Genomic DNA, 27447 nt, shown 5'->3' with positions numbered 1-27447 from the left:
TGTACAAACTGTCAGCCAAAGGACTTCTGGTTCCATGCATGTTTAGACATAAACAGCTAGATGTGACATGCAAGAAACACAGCCTTCATGTGTGAATGTGAAAATGCATCAGGAATAAATGTATTGGAACTCTGAAATTAGTTAAATATTGCCTTGAATTAACAACACGGTATGTTGTGTACTACTAGCTACAATAAAGTTTCATGATAAGGGTCCTGAATTAAAGGACATATTACTATACCAAGACCAGCTTTGCCTGCACTTCAGTCCTGAGTCATTGCAAAATCATTAGTATGGTTAGGTTCACCTTCTGGAGAACGCTGAAGGCTATCAGGGTTTTTTATTTGCAAAGTTGCTGCGCCATCTATTGTTGACATCAAGCAGGTTACCCAGAGGAAAGATGGTAGACATAATACTGGGAAATAACATCAAGGGTTTATTCCTGGCATGTGCACACTACTGTATCGTAGAAGAAAGGTTAGATGGAAACTGATCTCAAAGTAAACAATAAGCATATTAAAATAAGCTAAAGTTTGCCATGTCTTATTTCAACTGGGACATATACCTGTGCGCTCATGTTCACCATAATTTAAAACAGTAAATGTGGTTGGACTGGCTCACAAAACATCTGTTAGGGTGTTAACATTTAAATATAGGAAGCCTCTCTGTGTAACAGATACCTCTTGAGAAATGCTTAATGAGTGGTAGATCAATGATTTTTTTTTTTTCCATACAGTTGTTGGTCTGAGGGATCCTCCCCAATAGGATATTATCATCAGATGATTTATTTCCTGTTTTTCACCATAAACTGGAATATTATGCAATGAGGCTCTGTTGCTTATCTAGGAAATTATTCTTAATTTTCTCCCTTATTACTGTCTCTTCTGATTCAGCCATGATGTCCTCCTCTGTACTCTTTTGTGTAGCCAGCTGAATAATCTCATATGAGTATTAATATTTTAACTAACCTAGCTGTGGACTTAAACAGCTATTATTCTTCAACTACCTCTCTGATGATCTTTCTAAAACTTTCTGGAATCACACACCTGCATTACTAAAGCTTTAGTTATCATAGCTGAATCTACCCATGACTATATAAGTAATTAAACCCATCTCCAACTGCAGGATTAAAGGGGTACACACCAGAACGAATGAATAAGTCAATGATTAAGAATCAATAATATGATCGTTCCCATCCACTCTGCCCTTTATAACAGGGAGACTGAAAGGGCAAGAAAGTGATGAAGTGGCAGACATTTTACTAAAGGGTTAAAGTGTAGTCAAAGTCAACACAAACAGTGTTTATGTGGGAACGTCAATCCAGAAAAGCAATTAGGAGGATGGAGAGACACGAGAGAAGGGAGAATGAGGTTTCATGCTTGCTTTGTGTTCTTTCCAATGACTCACTTCAAAATGTCAGCTGAGATTCTAAAGAGAATATATGCAATGATGTGAACGGTGACAATTAACAGGATCCGCTGCACTCCAAACATGGTTTTAAATTACAGCTGTAACAACGAAGTCTATTTCTCCCCTCTTTGAACAGAGGTACCTGCCCCTTGTTGAATCTGCACAATAAAGGAAGGACGTGTATGAGCTTCGGCCTTAGATTTGATAACTAACCCAAGGCTATAAAATTATTAAAATCTGTGATTATTAGGTCTGAATTATTTTTAGACACTACAATAGTGTCAATAGTGTCAATAGTTAGGTCGTTTTTATAATATTAATATAGTATAATTGTAAATCTGGATAGAGTTGAACAGAGGTTTAGGTAGGTGAAAAAGGTTTAATATGTTTGTAAGCAACAGGTCACTGTATGCATGGCATTATGATTGGAAACTGAGCCACATTCAAAATTTGATTCTAGACAGTGTCATGGACCCTCAGTGCTCCTGGCCGACTCACCTCTCTCTCCCTGTGTGTGTGTGTGTGTGTGTGTGTGTGAGAGAGAGAGAGAGAGAGAGAGGGAGAGAGAGGGGTGAGTCTCTCTCTCTCTCTCTCTGAAGCTTTGGGACTTCAGCTAGTCACTAACCACTGGATCTATCGGTTGTCTCCAGTTGTTGAACCTTTAAGAGTAAACAAAAGCACTGAACTTTGAATCTGTGAATCTGGATTTCGAATTCATGTGAAAACAGATATGACTTAGATATGACAAACAGACATATTGTGTTAAGTTAGTTTCTTTGGTAACATCCTGGATGTTTCCTGCCTACTTTAATGTCACATTAGAAGAACTAAAACATTTAATTCTGAATATAGCAGCTGATTTTTTTAAATTTTCCTTTTTTTAAGGAAGATGAAAAGTGAGGAAACTGTCTGTCGGCCAAAAAACAAAGCAAAACAAAAAAAACCCAACGCTGGCAGGGAAACTGTCGGCAGGGTAAACCTACTATTTTTATAAAAGGTAAATGCTTAGCGTTGAAATGCGAAACTTCGTCTGTCTCCAGCCTGAAAGAGTCAAAGATTAGCTTGAGGGGAGAAAATGACAGGGCTGAAAAAAAGGGAACAGCGTTGGAGGGCTTTAAGCAAAAAGCGGTAGTGGTGTTACGTAATGCCGTTGTCACGTGACCTCTAAAGCGGAACAACAAAGAAAACTTCGGGGTTCGTCTCCGAGAGGGTAGTAGAAGAGGGCTTCAGGATGTCTGTACCTGGAAGTTTCGCGGTGCTCCGTGTCTTGTGGTTGCTATCAGTGTTTGGCACGGTGCTCCCGCTGGACGGCGGCATGCTCTTTCCCCGGGAGTCCACCTCCAGGGAGGTGAAGGAGCTGAACGGGCTGTGGGATTTCAGGGCTGACGGGTCCCCCAACAGGAACGAGGGCTTCGAGAAGGCTTGGTACAAACGTCGGCTGGCAGAGGTGAGCGGGAACGGAGGTGATAGCAGGTCAGATGAAATAAATCAGCCCACTTTGTTTTACTATTGACAACGGGGTTATGTGACAACGGTCACATACAGTAATGTGCACGTTTTACTCTCTATAAACAAGAACCTTTAAACATCCTGCAATTATGTAGTTATACCAAAAAGCTACTTGGAATGCCATAAAACGTGTTAACACAAATACAAGAAAGCCTACATAAACTTTTTGGGTTGACTTATTCATACGTTTAGCTAGGAACTGGGTGTTCAAAACTAAGTTACGAAGCCTGGGTGGAAAGTCTCATGACCACTGCGAACTGAAGCTTCCGTGCATCCTCGGTTTGGATAGGTGGCTTTTCTGCTGCTGGAACAAGCCTGGTAAACTCCCAGAAAGCCTAAAAGTCGTTATCGGCAGCAACCACAGCAGAGTTCACTAATGCTTGCTCTAAGAACACATGATCTACTGGATGTGTTGTTTATCCACAGCTTTACATTAGCAAAAATTGCTTTTTATACCTGTTATACCTATCACATCAAGTTTGAGGAGGTAACTTATAAAAAACTAAAAAAGAAAGAAAGAAAGAAAGAAAGAAAAAGCTTTAGAAATAACAAATTTAGACATTGTTACTTGTTTTTCATTTTGCATAACCATAATTGGAAGCATTCAATTAACTTTACTTAGGCTACCTTCAAAGTAGGTGACATCTAAGCCCACAAAAATATGAGGTTATAACAAAAACAGTGTTTTTGCAATATATAATTTATTTTATAAAGTGGTTCATTATGCATTGCATCGAATTATTAAGCAACTGAAACCACCTCACATATGTTAACGCAACAGGAGGGGAAATGATATTTGCTGAAACATGCTGATCATTAGTCACAGCCTGCTGTTTTTAACAGTCTCAAAGTTTTTCTCGCTATGCTGCATGATGATTTTTCAAAACCAAAACATGTTGATCATAATTGATAGTCTGGCATACTAAGTAAAATTAGAGTTGTGCAAGGCCTTTATGTGTCATTGTTTCACAGAATACCATTATCAATTCATGGCAATAGCAAAAAAAAAGTGGCCAGTCACTTTGGAGATGGTTATCAGACTGTTTCAAAACAGTTACACAATTCTCACATGCTTTAAATGTTTCTGTGTTTCACAAAGCCTTGCTTTAAACCAAGCACAAATGGATACATTCCTGTCAGATTGTCTTGTTTTGAGATCTTTAGAGGCATTTATTGCAGAAAATATTCACAATTTCACAAGGAAAAATAAACAAAATGAGAACTTTGTGGGGATAGGTTAATTGAAAAATCTAAATTGCCCATAGGTGTGAATGTGAGTGCGAATGGTTGTCTGTCCCTGTGTGTTAGCCCTGCGACAGACTGACGACCTGTCCAGGGTGTACCCCGCCTCTCGCCCTATGACAGCTGGGATAGGCTCCAGCACCCCCTGCGAGGAAAGGATAAGTGGAAGCGAATGGATGGATGGAGAACAAAGGTCAAAACCTTACATTATAAATATTTGGCAAATGCACACGAAGGGGGCTAACCATGAATTCAGAGATTCAAAATGAAGTCAAATACATAAACATGTGTATTGCCTACTTTCAAATGGCTGCTACAGGTATCCCTGTAAAGTCCTGTCTTCTCTTTGTTGTTTTATATTCTTTAGACGGGCCCAGTGATTGAAATGCCAGTTCCTGCCAGCTACAATGACATCACACAGGACCCCACACTAAGAGATTTCATTGGCTGGGTGTGGTATGAGCGAGAGGTGTTCGTGCCAGCCCGCTGGATCTCCGATGAGGGAACAAGAGTGGTTCTTAGAGTGGGAAGTGCTCACTATTACTCAATAGTGGTGAGTGTCATGATAATTATAAAAATATTTATTTATTATTATTTATTTTTACAAACATATTGATTATTATTTTATTAATTATTAATGATATTTATTTGAAATGATCCAAAAACACACATAATGAAACACTTTCTTGGAAAATATATACTTATTTTAAGAAAGCTAGGACACCAGCATCTGTATTTCTTGATATAAGGTCTGAACTGTTTAAAAGTTTGTTTGTTGCTTGGTAATGCAACAAATGTTTTCAGTAGATGACAAGTTTGGGCTGCAGGCAGGTTAGTTTAGAACCTAAACTCAATAAAACTGTTGATTCAGGCTGTTGTAATACATGCAGACTGTGGTTTGCCATCATTTTGCTAAAATAAGGAAGAAATGTATTGTTTCAAAATACATCTTTGCTTCATTGTAAATAAGATTGTGTGTCACTAAATTGTAGCTCGTGTAAAACGGTGATCATTCTCTGTTGCAGTGGGTGAATGGAGAGAAAGTGACAGAGCATGAAGGTGGCCATCTGCCTTTTGAGGCAGAGATTAGTAGTTTAATCCGCAAGGAACCAATGAAGCCATGCAGAATCACCATTGCTGTAAACAACACTCTAACTTTGGAGACTCTTCCTCCAGGCACCATCCAGTACATGAATGACCGTACCAGGTACCCTCATTCTTTGGTTCATATTTTTAACTTTATTGCCACCCTTTAAAACTTTAAGCTGATGCATCAGTGAGAATGTAGATGATGTGAAGACTGTGTTTGGTCTGCAGGTATCCTGATGGTTTTTTTGTGCAAAACATCTACTTTGATTTCTTCAACTATGCTGGGATACATCGTCCTGTACTGTTGTATACTACTCCTAAGGTGTATGTGGATGACATCATAGTGGAGACCAACTTCATGGATAACACTGGTAAATTCATTTCAAATTTCCTTACTAGCACCAAAGAATATGTGAGCAGGTAAACTGATGGACAACCCCAATTCTAAAAGTGTTGGAACAATGTGTTAATGAAAACTCAATGCAATGATTTGCAAATCTAACAAAAATATATTTTATTCAGAGACTACAGAAAACTCATTAAATATTTAAACTGAGACATTTGGCCTGTATTTGTATAGTGCGTTACATAGTCCCTAAGGACCCCAAAGCACTTTACACGTTCAGTCATCCACCCATTCACACACACATTCACACACTGGTGATGGCAAGCTACATTGTAGCCACAGCCGTCCTGGGGCGCACTGACATTTGATTATTTCATGACAAATATTGGTTCATTTTGAATTTGAGGTTGGAAAATAAGTGGTACTCAAAAGAAACCACTGAATGAATATTACAACTAATTAGTTTAACTGGCAACAAGTGAGTAACATGAAGAGCATCTTAGAAAGGTAGACTTTCTCAGAAGTAAAGCTAGGCAGAAGTTTGCCAGTCTGCAAAAAACTGTATCTACAAATTGTGAAACAATTGCAGAATAATGTTCTTCATTGTAAAATTGTGAAATTATTCTCTCGGCATTTAGCCCATTCACTCAGTGAAGCAGTGCGCAGGCACTAATCAGGCGCCCGGGGAGCAGTGTGTAGGGACGGTACCTTGCTCAGGGGTACCTCACCCCACACTACCTACTTAGCTATCCCTGCCCCTAAAACCTTGCTCTCCCCAGATAGCTCTTCCAGCTGAACCAGGGGAACACAGAGTCATTTCCAGGCAAGATGAGAGATATTTTCTCCAGCATGTGCTGGGTATACTCTGTGGCCTCCTCCCAGTAGGACATGTTCAGTATACCTCCATAGTTTTACAGCATGTTTTGTAAATTACCGCATTTTGCTCGACATCCTCCTCGTGAAATCCAAACAACACTGAGTCAAATTCCCTGCTTGTCTGAAACTTCCACTGTTGCCATATTTTTCCCTATCTGGTAGTGTATAAACACGCATGCTCAGCCCAGTGTGCCAGGTAGAAAAATTTCCAGTTGGGATTAATGATGCATTCTCAGCGTGTGGGAGTAAAAAAAAAAAAACTCAGATTGAATTAAATGCAGACAGCTTAATATTGACATGACCATTTATACTCGATGGTTACGATAAAGCCATTTTAACCATCGTAGGTGGGAAAAACTCTCACATTGCTCAGCTCTTCATGCTCGGCTATGAATAACTACAGTGCTACCACCACCTGATAAAGTCAAGAGGACCACAAAATCTACAAAAGGAGATTTTAAGGTCATTAAGTTGGAGGCCTTCTGCCACCTGAGTTGAAATTAGGTCCATAAAAACTTTGAACAGAATCATTAGTAAAGGATAGCATGAAAAAAAAAATGCATTAGCTGCACGTCAGTATAAGCCGCAGTGTTCACAGTGTGGGGAAAAAAGTAGCGGCTTATGACCCGAAAACTACGGTAGTTGCACGAGGACTAAATAACTTCTAACAAAAGGCTAAAAACCCCTCTTACCCTAGCAGCACGGTCCACAGAATAGCCTGAGGGGCACAGTCGAATGCCTTCTTCAAGTCTACAAAACACATGTAGACTGGATGGCTAAACTCCCACACACTTTTAAATATCCTTAAAAATAAAAGTGTTCCTCTTGAATCTGAGGTTCGACTAACATACAAACTCTACTTTTCGGTACTCTGGAATAGATCTTCTCAGGCAGTCTGAGGGGTTTGATTCCCTTGTAATTGGAGCACACCCTCCGAGTCCCTTCTTAAATGTGGGAACCACTATCCCAGATCTTGACATGACGTTGCAGAGGTGTGTAAACCAAGTCAGCCATACAACATCTAGAGCCTTCAGGAAATCAGGAGCAATCTCATACTACCAAGGGGCGCTGCCACCAAAGAGTTATATTACCTCAGTGACCTGACCCCAGTGATGGGCAAGTGATCCTCAGACCCTACGTCCTCTACAGAAGAGGTAACAGTGGGATTAAGGAGGTACCTGAAGTTTACCTGACTATATCCTCATTTAAAGTGAGTAGTGCCGCTCTGCACTATAGACCATGTGAGTAGAGCACCACTTTCCCCTCCTAAATCATTTGACGGTTTGACAGAATCACTCTGAGGCAGTCTGAAAGTCTTTTTCGTCACTGACCTCCTCACACCCAAGCTTTTGCTTTAGCCACCTCCTGAGCCATGTCTGCTTGGCCTGCCCGTACCCATCTGCTGCCACCAAAGTGCCACAGGCTAACCAAGTCTTCTACAGCTTGATAGCTCTCTTCACCTTTGGTGTCCACCACTGGCTCAGGGATTACCACCACAAGCGACATCAACCACTTTGCACCTGCAAAGGGATGCTGCATCCTTGAGACTAAAGAGGAGCGGGACAGTCTGAATTCTTATCTGCACTCAAAAGTCTGCATCTCTGAACACATGAGGGTGCATCATGGTGATTTCCAAAATCACAGATTTTACAAATTAGTACATTCTGTTTTTATTTACATGTTACACAGCATCCCAACTTTTTTTGGAACTGTGCAAAAACATAGTGAATAGGATCCACATTAATACAATACAGATTGAATGTACTATTACTATTTATTAGATATTGCTGTTTCTTCTGGATTCTAGGTCTTGTTAGATACAAAGTATCTGTTCAAGGTGCTGCAACAGCCACCCTGAAGGTTACTCTGATGGACAAAGATGGCCACTGTGTGGCCTCCTCTAACACACCATCTGGAGTCCTCAAAGTTGTAGATGTGAAGCTGTGGTGGCCGTACTTGATGCACGAGAATCCAGGTTACCTTTATTCTATGGAGGTAAGACAACATGCTTGCAGGCAGGGAAGTGTGTTCCTGTTTTGACAATATGGCCATTAGATTTGTGAGGCTCATTAAGTGGGTTTGTTAAGAAGTAATAATCTTTTATTAATTGGTTAGTAGAGTGTAAACAGTGTAAAAATCACAGTTTATATACCACGAGGAAAAGCGGAAACCAGGATTTTGACTTATCCAGGTAACTTCAGGGTTAACCCTGGGTTTTTGCTATTTTTATTTGGATCTAATGTCTTTGTCCTAGAAGCAACTTTAATCTTTGATTTTTTTTTTAATTTATTGTTCTATAAACATTAGCCTAATATGCAAGTTTCAATTCAACTGAAAGTGCCACATTTTCCCTGATTCTTTTATTCACAGCATGTTTTAAGTGCATTATAGATTCTCTGCTGGGGGAATACTTTTTATATTTGCAGCTTGTTAAGCTGTACCTTACAAAAACCACTGAATGAACCCTAAACTTTGTGTTGCATTGTCACAAGTATGTGCGTGTATTAACCTTGTGATTTAGAAAATATATAAATGTTATTATACTTGATACTAATCTGCTGCTAAACCTCTCTTATACTGGAAAATTGAAATACTAGCAATCACAACACACACCAAGAATACCTGTTCAGTAAATTAAATATATTTCACTTTAACAAGAAATGCTTATGCTAATGTAATGTTAGCTTATTCTTATGCTAATATTAGTAAGCTTCTCAGCAACCATCCTAACATTTTAGTCGGTGTCTTGTTGACATAAACATAATAACATTTTAAATAAATGATGTGCTGCCATGTCTGTTTGAAAACAGTTTGTTTAATTACGTGGGATCGTAATTTTGTTTTGATATCAAATTGGCTACAGAGAATTGCACAGTTCTACTGGTATTGGTGCCAACTGCTACATTTCTGGTGACATCATGTCTGCTGAAGAAGATGTAAAGAACATCATTTCTACCATTTGTACTTTAACCTCTAGGTCCACCTAATAGCAGTCAGTGAGACATCAACATATGAGGATGTGTATACTCTGCCAGTCGGAATCCGCACAGTCAACGTTACCAAGACCCAGTTCCTCATTAACAACAAGCCGTTTTATTTCCATGGTGTCAATAAACATGAGGACTCTGATGTGAGTACCACTAGAGGGATGAAAATCCAGGACGACTCTGTCTTATTTGTCTTTGAAACAATGTGTCAACATTAATTTGAATCACAATTAAGGTAGACTTAATTTAATGACCTAATCTTTGTTTTCCTGGTTTTAATGTGTTGTAGATTCGAGGTAAAGGATTGGACTGGCCCCTAATTGTAAAGGACTTTAACTTAATTAAGTGGTTGGGAGCCAACTCATTCCGTACCAGCCACTACCCCTATGCTGAGGAGATCCTGCAGATGTGTGACCGTCATGGGATTGTGGTGATAGATGAGTGCCCAGGTGTTGGCATCAAAGACATGTAAGTGTCACTAAACGCATCTCTGTAGCCTATGAGTATGTTTGAGGTCAACAGTGAGAAATTCTGTGTTACAATGTGTGAAGATATGGAGAAACGTACATATTGGTATGGCAATCCTGTGACTCAGCACAAGGGAGTGCATCAGTGTTTATTTGTTCTAGTACATAATGCTAGAAAAACTGTGAGAGTCCTGTTCCTCCTGAGGCGGCTGATTACATCAAGCGTGTGTGAGCAACACAACACCGGCAACATGTACCAGATGTCAGGTGTAGGTCTATAGCAGGGAGTGGTTGCTGTCTCTACTCTCCATACTGTTAACCTTACTCCATGACACACATGGAAGTAAACTCTATATATGTTACCTGGCTTTTGTAGTTAAACGAAAACAGCAGGTGAAAGTCAAATCTAATCTTTTGCATACATTTTATAGGCATGGGAGCAACCCAGGAATATGTAACCTCACAACTTCTTTTCAGATTATGTACAGATAGTTGCAGGAAGCTGTATTTAAACAACTAGGTCAGCCATTTCCAAAGTCAAGAGTGATGGAGCCCACTTAAAATTTCGAAAATCCATCTGGACCCACCAAGTTCTTAAATTATAAACCACTCTAATCAAAATACAAGAGAAAGTTGTGTTTATTTCCTTGAAATTTTGGTTCAAAAAACAAACACAAGTTGTTGGCTATAAATTGCTAATGCTACCCAGTCCTATACAAAGTGTTACGGCCAATATATGATCCATCTGTAACTGGGACACAAACGTCAATGCAAGAGCAGTAAAGTTAGGTCATAAACATAAACAGTAATGTCATAAACTCCTATTATCAGTTTTAATTCACTTTTTATATAAACAAATACATTTTATAAATATGTGACAGTACTTGTGAGGGACATCAAGCTAAATGCCTGTTATTATCGTACCTTTGTGGCCACACTCTGGTAACCACTGAACTGGGTGATTAAGTTAGTTCTACTTTGGAGAGAATCACATCTAAAGCTGCGTATACAGTGTATGATTTTTGGACCACAGTATGACCAACCAGTGTGTATGCTGCATGAAGTAACATATCATCCAACAAAGAACAAAATCTGGTTGAATTGTGGCAGCAGAAGCTTATTTGTAAGTTATGTGTATCTGCTAGTTATACAGTTCAGTGGGTCCAATCCAGGGGAACTTCAGGCCCCAAGGGCCGGTATCCTGAAGGTTTTAGATATCAACCTGAATCAAATGATTCGTTTATTATCAGGACTCTGGAAAACTTCAAGAAATGTTGAGGAGGTAATTTAGCCATATAAATAAGCTGTGTTGAATCAAGGACATACCTAAAACCCGCAGGACAACGGCCCTTGAGGCCTGGAGTCTCCCCACTCCTGGTCTAATCATTCATTGTAAATAAATATCAAACTTGACATCAGACCTAAGATGATTAATGTCAAACATTTTAGCAAGTAATTAGATAATGAGAGAGCTAAAATTTAAGTTTGTTTAAGGGCCTGGCCAAGTTGCACAGCAAACATTAAAGTCTGCATAATGTAAATATGAATAAATAGAATACTAATACTAATCAATAATGTATTGAGAATAAGCCTATTTGCATATGTTGTAATTAATTTTGCGCACCCATACTGAGAAGCACAACAGTTGTGAGTTAGGTCTTCACTTCTTGCAGTGCTAGCTTTGTCTTGTGGTCTCTGTAGAGGCCAAAAGATGGATTGATCTAAGTTGTTAGTCTTTCAGCGAGTTGTATCTTTTGTGCCTTGCTGATAGTCGCAGTTTTGGAAACGCCTCTCTGTCTCACCACTTGGTTGTCATGGACGAGCTTGTGCGCCGGGACAAGAACCATCCCTCTGTGGTCATGTGGTCGGTAGCCAATGAGCCCGCCTCAGAGATGCCTCCTGCTGAATTTTATTTCAAGTGAGTACAGGTTATTTTTCTTTTGAGGTGTAAAGCACTTATTATAGCCACTGTTCAAATAGTCATCACTACACAATCAAGCAACATGATGCCAGATGGTTCAATTTGTTTTTAAACTGTAAATTTAAATGGTAATTCAAACATATGTTCTGTCATGCTGAAGGCCTAAGAGAATAAAATAGTTCAGATTAAACTGGTACTTGTGGCTGCTCTCATATTTCACATGGAGTCACCACAGCAGATGGATGTGCTGAGGTTGGGACTGGGTTTATGCAACTCTTGATCGAGTTACCACTATACCATGGAGCCACCAATTACTTCAGATCAAAGACTAATGGTAAATGGTAAATGGCCTGTATTTGTATAGCGCTTTTCTAGTCCCTAAGGACCCCAAAGCGCTTTACACAACCAGTCATCCACCCATTCACACACACATTCACACACTGGTGATGGCAAGCTACATTGTAGCCCCAGCCACCCTGGGGCGCACTGACAGAGGCGAGGCTGCCGGACACTGGCGCCACCGGGCCCTCTGACCACCACCAGTAGGCAACGGGTGAAGTGTCTTGCCCAAGGACACAACGACCGAGACTGTCCAAGCCGGGGCTCGAACCGGCAACCTTCCGATTACAAGGCGAACGCCCAACTCTTGATACACGATCGATAGAAAAGAAATGTTTTTCTGTCATTGATTATGTGACATTCTAACTATGCATCTGATAATCCTGGTGACTCCTCAGGTATATCAACGTCAACAACATTTGTTTTCCTTGCAGGACTTTGATAAAGCATACCAAAGCTCTGGACCATACCCGACCTGTCACCTACATCACAGACAGTAACTATGCCAGGGACAAAGGGGTGAGCTTCCACAGCCTTCACCTCACTATCAAGAATATATTAAACTAGCAAAAGATGCACAGCACTTTAAGACCACCCTTGAGTAGCAATTTACAATTTAGCAACAAGCCTCCACCTGTGACCCCACCCCACAGGAATCCCTTAAAATCCATCCATGAAGGAATGGCTGTGCAAGTACACAAAGTGTTATGGAAATAAATTTTATAATTTTTGTGTAACAACAAATATGCTTTAAGCTTGTACATGAATAATAAAGGAAAGCTCAAGAAGGTGGAGTTCTCTTGTGGCCAAAAATGTCGTCATCATGTTGAAGAATACCTCTAAAATATTTTAAATCTATTTTTTTTCCCCGCCCTCTAGGCTCCCTTTGTAGATGTTGTATGTGTAAACAGTTACTTCTCCTGGTACCATGATCCAGGCCACTTGGAGGTCATTCCTATTCAGCTCAATGCTCAGTTTGAGAACTGGTATGGAAAGTACAAGAAACCCATAATCCAGAGTGAATACGGAGCAGATGCACTTCCAGGGCTTCACATGGTGAGAATAAACTCACTCACTCAGTGACCTGGTCACATGTCACTTCAGCATCTTTAACACGTTATATTGTCACTCTACAGGATCCGCCCATGATGTTCACTGAGGAGTACCAGAATGCTCTCCTGCAGAGCTACCATGATGTGTTTGACCAGAAGAGGAAGCAGTATGTTATTGGTGAACTCATCTGGAACTTTGCAGACTTCATGACTGCACAAGGTACTGCAGCTTCAAAATAAAGCAACCTGTAGAACCACAACTGCTGCCGTTTTTCCTGTTTCTACAGTACTGATAGTATACAGTATAGCCTATGTTTTGTCTAAAGATGAGAGCTCTTTTCCTCCTAGGTGATAGTTTATATCAGGAGATTAAAGGGAAACTCAAAAGGAAAGCTGGGCTATAAAACAAAATGGCAACGTAGTCAAGTTTCTAGATCAACTGCTGTGGAAAAAAAATGACCCCTCTTGACATTCTACACACACCATTTGACACACACTACAACTACTGGATTCTACACACTGTCACTTTATTTATTATTTATTTATTTATTTAAATCTGCACTGCACAAGTTTTTGCGCAAACTGTAAATACCAAACAATTGTCTTAAATTATCTTAATATTTAATACTTAGTACTTGCATCTTTATTCAGTCACCTTATTATATTCTGCCCTGTAACAATGATATTTTCAAATTGTCTGTCTACAGCAATCCATCGTGTGGTGGGGAACAAGAAGGGTATTTTTACCAGGCAAAGGCAGCCTAAAGCAGCAGCCTTCATCTTGAGGAGGAGGTACTGGAGACTGGCTAATGAGACGGGGAGACTGCCTCCTTGGACTAAATACCCCTGTTCACTCTGAAACTTTGTTGAAGGTAACCAGTCTAGGACATGCTCCGAACCTGCCAATATAATTCCCTCCTGTTGGGCCCCCAGGAGGGAATTCTGTGGGGACTTCACACTGGACCACATGCGCAAGCATGTGGGGCCTCTGTAATCTAGCCTATGTGGGGCCCAAAGAACTGTTTCTCTTTTGCGGAATTCTGTGGGCACTCTTTCGGCAACCCATAGTGGGCTTGCCAACTTGTGGGCTGTGTTGGTCTGCCCACAGTACCCCCACAAGGGGGGATGTTTGCTGGGTGTTGAACACTTTGTTGCAGCTCTTTTACTAATATGTCTCTCTAACTTTTGTTTTGTTTTGGGTCTTTTCAGATTGATGCAGAAGACCCATCAAGTCCCACCATGGTGACATTCACCGGTGTAGGTGATCCACTACTTGATTCTGTGAGCACAGTAGCAGAACAGACTAATCTTCTGCTGTCGCTTCTGAGGATGCAGTATGATCAGTAGACTCCTGCTCTGACTATTGTTCATCTAAAGAGACCTTGGGGTCATTTTCTATACGTTGAGCCCTGTGCTGCTCATTTAAATCCAAAACCTGCTGCTAGGTCAGTCATGGTGATTAAGGAATTTTTTTTGTTTGTTTGTGTGTTGTTGTTGTTGTTGTTGTTGTTGTTTTTAGGAAAAAGAATGACCTCTAAGTTAAAAAAGGTTGTCTCTGAACCATCTTTGAACTCTAAGTACTTTAAAGCCTTGTATACACTGGAAGCAATTTGCTCATCGCACATCGCTTTGAAGCTAAAGGCTCTACGCTTTTGGACATTCCAGATTCAGGTTACCTAGGTGATCCCCTTTGTATTTACTAAAAGGTCAGATGTCAATCAGTGCTATTCTTCACTCTCATTGGTAGTTGCTTCAGTCTCTCGCCTGAAAGTCCAGAAAGTTCAGAAAACAAAGTGGCTATCACCTATGAAAAATAGGTGATAGCCAGTTTTTTTTGTTTGTTTTTTTGCCCAAAGTCACTTGAAGTGAATATCGTTTACTTTCTGTGGTCTCTCATCACCACGTCACTGCAAATCACTTTCAGTGTGTATGCAGCTTTACAAATATTATCAGCCGTCACTATGAAGTCACCCACACCAAATAAAGAATAAAAGCAAAGTTAGGCCTGTTTTACAATAAAGAAGAGCTAGTCTTTGCTATCTGATTGTGGTGATAACATTATTTTATTTTATTTCTGTTTTATTTTTGCTTCAAAAATCTTTCATTCAAGGCTAAGTACAGTGAAGATGCATCATCGGCATTGGATGGGACTTGTATTGCGTATGCCTTGCTAGCACCAGGATGAACCCCTTTTTGCCTTTACCAAAGGTGCTCTATAGACTGAGATCTAGTAACTTTGAGTTCTCTTTACTCACATGACCTCCATTTTCATGCTCAAGAAAACCAATTTGAAATTTGTGATTTGAGCTGTGTGACATGGCATAGTATCCTGCTGGCAGCAGACCTCATAAGATGGGTAAGATCGTGATCCTAAATGATCCTGAATGGACATGGTCAGTAACTGTACTCAGGTTGGTTGTACCATTTTAAACTGTGCTCAATGGCACTCAAAAGGCCATGTCATTAGATACAAGGTGTCGTGTGTTTTTTCTGTCCTGATACATAAAACTGTATAAATGAAAAAGGTTGTACTGAAAATGACTGTCTGGAACAGGGGTCGGCAACCTGCGGCTCCAGAGCCGCATGCGGCTTTTTAGTCCTTATACTACGGCTCCGCGTGGTTTGGGAAAATAAATTAGTATTTAGCTGAAGTGTATTTTATTTGTGTTTAGTTCTTTTTTTTTAAACTTGGAGTTCTAAATTGGAAGATTATTGTGATATTGAAATATAAAAATAAAATTATATTCTATTATTTTTTTTCATCGCTCAAAATAAGCGTCACACTCGCGGAAGCCGGTGTACCCGCCGAAACGGCGTGTATTTATCGAGACTTTCAACCCCAGGCAGGCCAATTATGGATCTTCGGATCCACATTATGTCAGCAGCTATTCTCCACCATGAACTATGTTAAAGACAAACACCGCTCACGCCTGACAGATGACAGCTTACAGTCCTGCGTAAACTGACTTCGTACAGCCCCGATTAGCAGACGCTGTGCGCAGAGGTTCGGGACCATAAGTCTTATTGTAAACATATCACAGCAGACCGACGATGTTTGCATGAACACGCTTTTCAGCATCTCTTTATTGACCACTTTTCACACACTGTTGCTGTACGCATACAGCCGGCTGTAGCTTTTCAGCTCACAGCCCGACATACACCACCAACAACACAACAGCACAGATAGCGCAGACGTAAAGGCAGCGAGGCATGATTGCGGGTGTGGCTCAGGTGCGTCCGCCTCCCCTGCAGCAGCGCTGCAGACCACGCCCCACCGCACGCATTAACCTGGTAAAATACATATTTAGGCTGAATTTTGCAAATATCTACTTTTAATTTTTCAGCAGCATAGTGCTTTTTTTATTTTTTAAAAGTCAGGTCAAGGCTCCAACAGCCCAAAGGCGATATAAGGGTGGTGGCTGAGAACAGTTTTGTTACATGCTACATGGATCATTTTAGTTCAGGTTGGTGTCTTTCCTTTTGTTATATTTCTTTAAGAGTTCAAAATGTGTTGATTACATAAATACAATGTAATTTTCTCTGTAGCACTTCATGGATTTCATAAGCAACACACCTTAGTTGTTCACACAAAGCATAAAGGTAAAAAACAATATATACAGTGTTATCTTCATTTTAGATGTCAAAAAGTATTTGCGGCTCCGAGTGTTTTCTTTTGCGTGGAAACCGAGTCCAAATGGCTCTTTGGGTGTAAAAGGTTGCAGACCCCTGGTCTGGAAGAACATTCTCTTTCATGCAAGCAGATTCTCCTCTTACACTGCATGTTTAACCAGTGGTGTTCCACAAGGGTAAATTCTGGGTCCATTGTTATTCTCCTTTTACAAGTTTCCTTTAGCGCTATCAATCAATCTTTTTCGGGCCTTTAAAAAAAAAAAAATCATTTTATGTCAGTGACATTCAACTGTATAGACTGTCGTTCCTAGTTTGCTGTGATCTGACAGTGGATTAACATTTCTAAATAAAGTATCACACCAACTACAAAGCAGTTACTTGTGTGTTGTTAATGACTCATGGTATCTTTTAAAAGTAAATGATTAACGAAATATTTAAATGCACATTTACTTTAAATAACAATTTACAAATGAAACTGAAAGGCGAGCAGCATCTGCAGACTGAAACAGGTCTCAGCTATCCACACAACAGAAAAAGGAATGAGACAAAGCATAAAATGATACAAAGCATTTAAGTATACATTGCAAGATACAAAAATAATCTGAGGTGTAGAAGATACTGAAATGTAAATATTACCTGTGTGTGGGGGGGTACTTCTAAGACAATGTGACACACTCAGCCACGGGGTACTTTTGATTTTACTATGCTATTAAATATAGTAATAATATTTTGAAATATGTCAATTAAAAACACAAATAAGTTTATCCCAAAACAACAGTCAGTTGATGAAATATCACAAGTGTTAACCTTATTTCAATACCACGACTGTTTACACAGAGTTTGTAATTGCAGAGAAATACATTTATTTGGCGCATGTCATTGTTGAGCAGGAAGCTCAGAAAGCCCTTTGGGGCTTAAAATGTTAATTAGGTCTCTGATATTTATTTATGCTAATTTATAGTTAAGTTAATGATAGAAAAATGAAAGCTTAGTCTACTGTTAGCATATTTATTTGAAAGGGCATTGTGTTACTTTGTTTACATAGTAGGATATAGATCACAGTTCTTCATCAGTGCAGCATTTTCTGTAAACTCAGTAAAGGTCTGTGGCTGAATGTAGTGCAGTTACCACCAGAGGGAGCAGCATGTCTAGATTTGAAATGTCAAATTTCCAGATGTTGCTCTGGATGGAAGACATTATTGATATTGTGAATGATTTAAAGACATGGTATAAACAGAATAAATTCCAGTGATGGCAGAATCATGGAGATGACAAAATGAAGAAATATTTTAAGTTTCAAGAATTTTAGTTAAAATATTATACTCTAATGCAGATCTTAAAGCATAGAGAGAAAAAATGAAAGCATTAGTTATGCTGCAGGCCCTTTTGATTTTTTTTAAGGGGGATGGAGGTTAACGTAGATATTTAGCCTCAACGTGACAATATATTCCCAACCAACATTTTCATTATTTAGTTTTAATCTGGAAACAAAAAACAGGAGTAAAAATAATAATAATCTATTACTCCTAAAACAGTAACAGTCATAATATTCATCTAGCAGTGCATATAGTATTTTTACAACTGCAAGCACTGCTGGAAATGTTGCATCACACACTCAGTTAGGTATGCTTATGTCCACATCACTATCCAGCAACATTTGTCGCCAACAAATGGAAACAGCGGGAGAGAGACAAAAACAGCTGCTAAACACAGGAACAACACAGGAAAAACTCCCTTTTAACAGGAAGAAACCTCCGGCAGAACCAGGCTCAGGGAGGGGCGGCCATCTGCTGCGACCGGTTGGGGTGAGAGAAGGAAGACAGGATAAAAGACATGCTGTGGAAGAGAGACAGAGATTAATAACAGATATGATTCAATACAGAGAGGTCTGTTAATACATAGTGAGTGAGAAAGGTGACTGGAAAGGAAAAACTCAATGCATCATGGGAATCCCCCGGCAGCCTACATCTATTGCAGAATAACTAAGGGAGGATTCAGGGTCATCTGGTCCAGCCCTAACTATATGCTTTAGCAAAAAGGAAAGTTTTAAGCCTAATCTTAAAAGTAGAGATAGTGTCTGTCTCCCGAATCCAAACTGGAAGCTGGTTCCACAGAAGAGGGGCCTGAAAACTGAAGGCTCTCCCTCCCATTCTACTTTTAAATACTCTAGGAACAACAAGTAGGCCTGCAGAGCAGGAGCGAAGTGCTCTAATAGGGTAATATGGTACTACAAGGTCATTAAGATAAGATGGGGCCTGATTATTTAAGACCTTGTATGTGAGGAGCAGGATTTTGAATTCAATTCTGGATTTAACAGGAAGCCAATGAAGGGAAGCCAAAACAGGAGAAATATGCTCTCTCTTTCTAGTCCCTGTCAGTACTCTTGCTGCAGCATTTTGGATTAGCTGAAGGCTTTTCAGTGAGTTTTTTGGACATCCTGATAATAATGAATTGCAGTAGTCCAGCCTGGAAGTAATAAATGCATGAACTAGTTTTTCAGCATCACTCTGAGACAGGATATTTCTAATTTTAGAGATGTTGCGCAAATGGAAGAACGCAGTCTTACATATTTGTTTAATATGTGCGTTGAAGGACATATCCTGGTCAAAAATGACTCCAAGGTTCCTCACAGTGTTACTGGAGGCCAAGGTAATGCCATCCAGAGTAAGAATCTGGTTAGATACCATATTTCTAAGCTTTTCAGCGCAGCACTGATGTGTACAGTGGTTGTGTGAGTGGAGGAGCTATTGGCTTTCCTGGTATGTAACTTACTTTATTAACTAATAGTTTGCATTACAGCAAATGTATGCATCTTGTCCACGTGTTTATTTTTCTGTTTTGCAGCTGGTGTTCAGATGTTCTGGGATGTGGAGGCTTTGCTGCATTCTCTGCTGCAATTGAATATTACTTGCGGTGAAGCTCTATGGAGTGGCTCGATGGACAAAAACATAAATATTACACATGTGGACCAGAGAAAGAAGAATCTCACTGTGAGCTTGCTAACCCTGATGTTTCCCTGCACATTAAGTAAATGCTGTAAAAGCAGAATTAAAGTGTACTGTTCAAACACAGGGATGTTAAGTGACCCCACAGTAGGCTAAAAAATAAACAAACAAAAAAAAAGATGTGTCTCTGTTTTTCCTGTGACTTTCATATTGTGGACAGTTGGGGCAAGGAATGCCAATTTCTCATGGTGAATCATCTGCTTCAGTGGCGTACTGATCAGGTGACGAAAGCTGAACTTGTGTGAATTTCACTCTGGGTTTGTAAAAAGCAATGTTCTGGCTGTAAAACATTGGTTTGATGTGTAAGTAACTAATCCACACCAGGATTATTTATAATAAAAACATTTTTTTAAAATTGTGGATTTACAGTTTTTTTCCTTGATTATTAAAGGACTGCAACACCCAAACTACCTTTGCTTTAATTCTTTTTTTTCTTTTTAAATTACAACGAAAGTATTCTTCAGGAATAGTTATCCAGGCTTCTTGAAGGACATTCAAATCTCTTCTTTGGATGTTAGCTGCCATCCCTTCTCTGTCAAGATGATCCCCACTATTCACTAATGTTGATGTCCAGGCTGTGGGGAGGCCAATCCACAACTGATAGCATTCCAATATGTGTTTTTCTATCTGAAGATGGTGGTTTTGTAAATGCTATTTATTGTTTAATTACGATAGCATAATGGTGATAGGGAGGCCCCAACCCCACCTCCCTAATGTAGGAGCCAACCAATAAGACCACTCCCTCCATGACTGCGACCAGTAAAACCACAATCATCACCAGCATTTGGTGAGAGTAGGAAAGAAAACCTGGCTTTAAACAAGAAGAAACCTCCACAGAACCATGCTCAGAGTGGGGCAGCTATCTGGCAGGACCAATCAGGGTTAAGGGCAGGAAGACAGACAAACCATATTAATCACATTAGCATAATGATGATAGGAAAGCCCCAACCCTGCCTTCCTAATCTGGGAGCAGACCAATAGGACTGCTCCCTCCTTGACTGCAACCAGTAAGACCACAATCATCACCATCTAACAAGGTACCAGTGGTATGAAACACACATGTTGCATTCCACTTGTGGCACCACTGTGGCAGTCCGGTAAACAGGTCCCTGGTGGCAGGAAGTCAGTGGGTCAGAGGGGCCAGCCGAGATTCAGTCTCTGAGGATTTTACATGTTGGACACTGGCCTTGAAAGGTAGGGTGTAACGGCGATTGTCCATCAGCAAAATTCTTTCCCATCTTCCTCTTCATCATCCTTTCATTTTCGCTTCCAGTATCCAGCTGATGCTGATGTAGATGACGCTGACACATGGTCATCTGGATCTGGAGGTGATGTCTGACAATTTGCTGCATGACCTGACTCGTTTGCTGCCTATCTGGTCATGAATTTCTTCTCTCATCTTTTATTTTTTCTGTCATGATCCTGGGTCATTTGACCCAGTGTTTTGTGTTTATTATTATTATGATCTTGTGTTCTAGTTCATTCTGATTATGTGTTCGGGTTTAGACTTTTTGGTTTTTATGGTTTTGGTTCTGTGTTCCCTCTGTTTAGTGTCTGCCCATGTGTTCCCTCTGTACTCTGTCTGTTACTGTGTCTCTGAGTCCACTCTGTGCATTTCCTCTTTTATTTTGATCTGTGTCTTATGTCTGTGTGTTCAGTTTTGTACTCTCCCTGTCTCGTCTGTGTAATCAGTGTCAGACATGTCTCCCAGCTGTTTCCTTTCAGTCCTGTTCACCTCTTGTATTTAGTGTCTGCATCTTCCCCTGCTCGTTTTCACGTCGTCCCACATTCTACTCTGTTTGCCCGTTTTCCTGCCTGTTGCTTTCCCAGTTTAGTTAGTTTTCTGTTCAGTCTCCTATCTCCCAATAAAGCTGGGTGTTTTGACTTCACATTTGCCTCCGTGAGTCCTGCTCTTGGGTCCACCATTCCTGCCTGCCTTCACACAGCCATGACATTTTCTTCTTTTCTTTCTGTTATTTATCTTCCTTTCTTTAAGTCTCTGTTTTCCTAATTTTCTGCTTTGCAGTTTTTCGCTTTTTCCTTCTTATTTGTTTCCTGGGTTTGTTCCTGCTGCTTTTATTGGATGCAAGCTCCTCTGCAGAAGGAAACACAATGTATATTATATATAAATATTATATATATGTATATATATATTATAATTACATTATGTAGCTTTAGAAAATGGGTGCAACTCTGAGTTTTCAGCTCAGCTCAAAGTTCAGTGTTTAAATTGTTTTCTAGCTCTCCCATCTTCTTCTTCATCCTCGTCCTCCCTTGGTCTCCTCCTTGAACCTCCTGGTACTGGGCTGGGGGGCAATAACACAGGAGCATCCTGACCATTGTCTCCATCATCATTGTCACTGTTATCCGTGTCACTATCAGGACCATTTTCAGGGACAGTGTCACTCTCAGACTCCTCATCTTCCCAGAACCACCTCAATTATCAGATCTTCTGCTTGCTCAGCTGGGTTTAATTCAAAGTCTCCTGCTCCATTATTGTACCAGGGTCCTTCTATTTCCTGAGGTGGATTTCTTTCAATGCCTCCTACTGGAACATCAACCACCTCCTCATCATCTTCCTCATTAGCCTCTTCCTCGTCATTCTGAAGATTGTCCTCCTCAATATCACGTTGTGGCAGCTGATTAATAACTTGACCCAGAACACGGAAGTTTTCTTCATTCAATAACCTGCGCAACATACCGTTTTGTGGTCCATCTCCTCTCTCCATTTTTTTAGGATGAAAACAGTCTGCTACAATAGACTGGAGGAATCTGGTCGGTACAGCTGTCAAACGTTAGCTGACTGGTTTCAAACGTTTAAAATGTCGTTGAAAAAGATTTGAAATCTCTTTAGCAAACTGTTTAAATACACAAAGCAAATGTGGACTAATCACTACTGATTGCTGTGATGAATGCTGCAAACTGTTTACTGATATTTCTCCACCAACTACATCCAAATTAAATGATGCAGAGATGAACGTCATTGATTTTTTTTTTAGTAGTTCTGTGTTCTGACTCTCGTGATGTCGTCAACTGTGGTTCATTCTGATGAAGCTGTTGAACGTTCTGCTGGTGAAAAAATGTCACTGGTGACTTTGAAACTTTTACAGGTGAAGCATTTTCCACAAAGCTTTGAATAAAATATAGTGACAGAAAGAGGGTTAGAGTTAGGGCTGGTCACCAGCTTGGTGTGTGACCAAGCTGGTGACCAGCATGAGGAGGAGGTGCCAGGCTGTTGTGGCTGTGTAAGGTTCTTCCACATGTTACTGAGGCCCCTACTTCTCATGGCCACAACCCACATACTCAACTCTGCTACTCAACCCATATTTTCCTTACAAATGTGACACCATTTCATAAACAGGGCTTCCAGCAGTATAAGATTTATTGCCAAGAAGCATAGTTACAACAAAGAAAAAAAACTGACCAAACACAAACTGTCTCACCTTTTGTGCTCAGTTTATGTTTGCAAAAATCAGACATGAAGTCACTCAGTTTTATGATAAGGGGTGATATCATGTAAAGGTGAAGCAGGCACTAGTTATCGCTGCAACCCTACAGATGGGAGGAAGCCCATGTTGCACAGGCTAGGACAGGTACCAGGGAGGTTAGACTAGATGGCACGCTTCTGATACTTACCAGCTCTACCAGATGAAACATATAGGAGAGATCCGAACTACTTACTCCAATGCAGGATTTAGTCTTCTTTAAGGTTTAGTGTTATAATAATAGGCAGCTGGTGATCAATTCTGCTGTATAGCAGCACATATGGTGTCCAAAGTTTTTCAAAATTGGACAAAGTATGGAATGCCAGAATATGTATTTATTAAAAGTGCAGTCATTTTTCACTGTTTCACTTCAGAAGGATAAATCTTTGCACAGATATTGTTTATATGTTGATTACTGACTTACTGGATTAAAATGTGAACTAAAGCATATTTTAAAGGGGTTAATGTTTTTATATTAGTCACATATGTATCCCCTCACACTTCAACACAATAACTCAGGGTAAAAATATAAAAAATATATAATATTTGCATTGCCTTGTAATCTAATATATATCTTCCATTACGCAGGATGTAAATTGTTTTGGCCATCCTTTTTTCAACATGTTCAATATGAGATTTCCATGTTAACTTGTATTCCACTATTACACCCAGAAAATGGAGTTCAGCCATAACTTATTTACATCAAACCATTTCTTTTTAGTTTTTTCATTTTAATAACCTCAACTTTAGCCACTTTTTTCAAGTTTTCTCCAGAATAATAAAAAGATTGTGTCATCTGCAAACAAAACAAAATTTAACATTTTTGACACATCACAAATGTTGTTTATATATAAATTAAAAAGTAGGACAGGATCAGGAGAACCTGATCCATCCCTTAGTTATGCTGCAGGCCCAGGCTGCTGAAAGTTTCCCATGATGCACTGAGCATTTCTTCTTCATTCACCTCTCTTCACTCGGTGTTTATATAGCACTCGGTATTTAATGCTTAATTATTTTTGTCACAGCTTTTGTCCTGCCTCCCTACTGTAACCCCCAACCGGTCGCAGTACATGGCTGCCCCTCTCTGAGCCTGGTTCTGGGGTCGTCTGGTTGTTGGGATTTTCCCTCTGTAGGGTCTTAAAGGACTTTGAGGGGACTATTGTTTGGTGATATATAATTGATATTAATCATAGCATAATCATACATCAATTCATGTGGTTCACATAGGTTTATCATTTTAAATGCACATGTGCAGTAGTTGTATTAATCATGCTACATATTACTATTATGACCACTGAGGCAGGGCAGCTATAGTGTAAGATTAACACGGGATAAACATAACAAAAACAATAAAGTTGTGAAATATTTTTTTAGGGCCATTCATTTTATTCACTTTATTGGGGCAGAAAAATAGATTCATTTACTACAGTTTGAAACAAGCAAACATACAAAAGTCCGCATTAAAATGTAATGTAAATTTTCCCTATCAAAAGAAAACACTGGACAATACTAATACAATAAAAACTGCTAGAACAGGGATCTAGTTTCATTTGCGGATGAATATCAGTCGACGACGCTTCTCCAGTATAAAAAGTCCTGTTTCCCTTGGCAACTGCAGTCAGAGGGTGGTGTCTGTGTATTGAGAGCAAGGAAACGTAAGTGAACTCAAGCTGTAAGTATGACTATGCGTTTTTTAAAAGCATTATTTGTTAGATTTCTGACATCAACTGCTTTTCCGCTGATCTGTGAAACACATTTTAAATGTTCTTTATTTAGTTATTTTTTAATGTGCGACCCAACAGCTATATAAAGAGTGACTGTAAAGATGTAACTTGTTTAGCAACTGATATACCAATTCTAAAACGAATACTGTCGTTATGTTACGTTGGAAGCAAGATGCTTTCTGTGAACTATGCCGTAAAACGCTAACGTTAACTAATAAAAATGGCTACCGTCCATTAGGGTGTAACGTCAGCTGGACAAAAAGGGGGCAAACAACAATAGCTTATGTTAAAATGGCGCTGGTACGCGAAACACCGGTTTCCTACCAGTATGTTATAAAACTGGTGTATGACTCAGTCCTGTTTATCGCACCTGCTGGAAGGATAACTAGTAGACCGACTGATAGTATATAAAGAAAACGTATGCATAAGCCAATTTTGGTGTGCGTTTCTACAAGGAAGAAATAATTGCCCAGTATTTTACAAATACAGTGCTATTTCACAGCATGCTGATCAAATATCTTTATTAGTCATATCTTGTGTGTGTGTGTGTGTGTGTGTGTGTGTGTGTGTGTGTGTGTGTGTGAGAGAGAGAGAGAGAGAGAGCCTTATGTTTTACTATTGGTAATATGGAATCTTTTTCACAGGAGAAAACATGCAGATCTTTGTGAAAACCCTAACTGGTAAGACCATCACTCTCGAGGTTGAGCCCAGTGACACCATTGAGAATGTCAAGGCCAAAATCCAGGATAAGGAAGGCATTCCCCCCGACCAGCAGAGGCTGATCTTTGCTGGCAAGCAGCTGGAAGATGGTCGCACCCTGTCCGACTACAACATCCAGAAGGAGTCCACCCTCCACCTTGTCCTGCGTCTCAGGGGTGGCATGCAGATCTTCGTGAAGACCCTCACTGGCAAGACCATCACCCTGGAGGTTGAGCCAAGTGACACCATTGAAAACGTGAAGGCCAAAATCCAGGATAAGGAAGGCATCCCCCCCGACCAGCAGAGGCTGATCTTTGCCGGCAAGCAGCTAGAAGATGGCCGCACCCTCTCCGACTACAACATCCAGAAGGAGTCCACCCTCCACCTTGTCCTGCGTCTCAGGGGTGGCATGCAGATCTTTGTGAAGACCCTCACTGGCAAGACCATCACCCTGGAGGTTGAGCCAAGTGACACCATTGAGAATGTCAAGGCCAAAATCCAGGATAAGGAAGGCATCCCCCCCGACCAGCAGAGGCTGATCTTTGCCGGCAAGCAGCTGGAAGATGGCCGCACCCTCTCTGACTACAACATCCAGAAGGAGTCCACCCTCCACCTTGTCCTGCGTCTCAGGGGTGGCCAATAAATGATTCAATGTTTTTATTTACTTTGCAACAGAACCTAACTGAATAAAGGATTAGATTAAATTCTAGGGTGGTTTCCTTTGATTCAAATGCATATACAGCCTTACTAAAATGCACTTGCATGATAAATCATCTTATGCTGTATATTAATCAACTTGTGTTATGTTAAGTTGGGCTTTTGATGGCTTAATAAAAATTTGAATAAACTCAGATTCTGCCCATGTTCTTTAATAATTAGTCTTTGTTGCTTTACACCCTTTATAAGTGGAGCACACTTGTTTTTCTCTTCAGACCAGTTAAGTGAAAAGTGTTATTTACCAGTTTACTGAAATTCTGGAACAGAAACTGAGCTTTTATATGAGCTGTGGCAAGATGAAGCTTGTTGTTCATGAAATGCCACAGGAATCATTCAATCAATAAAACTTTATTGAACCTGAAGGTTGACCCCGAAGGAAATTGGGTTAAAGCTGCTGACCTTTGCCAGCGCCATCTTACCCTTCCGACCATACATACATTACACAAACATCACATGGGGAAGCTGGGTCAGAGAGGTATAACAATGGAAAATTCACAACATGAGGAGAGACAAGGAGAAAAAAGAACTCCAATGGGGAGCTCAGTTTGAGAACAGGAAAAAACACCTCAGCACATAGCACATGAATCATCACATCTCACAACATGGAAGACATAAGCTTTAGAGGGGGTGAGTGTAGGTCTGTGTCAGTGTACGTGTGTGTGTGTTCTGTGTTCAGCCGAGAGAAAGTGTCCCTTCACCCGGTTAAGCAAAAGTCAACAATCTTCGGTCGACACGCGGGTGGCCTTGAAGGAGGGGGAAGAGAGTCACAACACAGTCTTGTTATGTAAGGGAGAGAATTGTTATTCTGTCAGCTTTTGCCTTGAGCATCCAGCTGGCACCAGGGAGGCCGCATGAGATGAAGATGGCAGTTGTTTTGGTTGGTGCGAACAAACTGCTTCCAATTTTACAGTTGGTCTAATGTCCGTCACTGGTCACCAGGTCTCTCAAT

The 27447-nt window shown here is 40.2% G+C and overlaps 2 protein-coding genes across 3 annotated transcripts; both read left to right on the top strand.

The window, feature by feature from the left end:
* Positions 1-2458: 2458 nt before the first annotated feature.
* LOC102793785 (beta-glucuronidase-like) lies at positions 2459-17234 on the top strand. The gene is made up of 13 exons (XM_087847150.1): positions 2459-2857; positions 4529-4714; positions 5187-5368; positions 5479-5621; positions 8280-8467; positions 9450-9602; positions 9749-9927; positions 11698-11844; positions 12621-12705; positions 13066-13242; positions 13323-13458; positions 13946-14110; positions 14448-17234. Exons 1-12 carry the CDS (start codon positions 2642-2644, stop codon positions 14095-14097), a joined length of 1944 nt encoding a protein of 647 aa, XP_087703276.1. The 5' UTR covers positions 2459-2641; the 3' UTR covers positions 14098-14110; positions 14448-17234.
* A 7676-nt stretch (positions 17235-24910) lies between these two features.
* Positions 24911-26634, top strand: LOC102794071 (polyubiquitin-B). Of its 2 annotated transcripts, none has more exons than XM_087847153.1 (2): positions 24911-25013; positions 25727-26634. In XM_087847153.1, the coding sequence occupies exon 2, from the start codon at positions 25735-25737 to the stop codon at positions 26422-26424; it is 690 nt and encodes a 229-aa protein (XP_087703279.1). In that variant the 5' UTR covers positions 24911-25013; positions 25727-25734; the 3' UTR covers positions 26425-26634. The 2 variants fall into 2 exon arrangements, with proteins under 2 accessions (XP_087703279.1, XP_087703278.1); XM_087847152.1 differs by having other exon boundaries at positions 24939-25030.
* Positions 26635-27447: the final 813 nt, after the last annotated feature.

The sequence above is a fragment of the Neolamprologus brichardi genome, chromosome 10, assembly GCF_056152115.1.
Source record: "Neolamprologus brichardi isolate AB-2024 chromosome 10, ASM5615211v1, whole genome shotgun sequence".
Taxonomy (NCBI): Eukaryota; Metazoa; Chordata; class Actinopteri; order Cichliformes; family Cichlidae; genus Neolamprologus; species Neolamprologus brichardi.
Note: the sequence above shows the minus strand (reverse complement) of the source record. Positions and strands in the feature narration are given on the sequence as shown.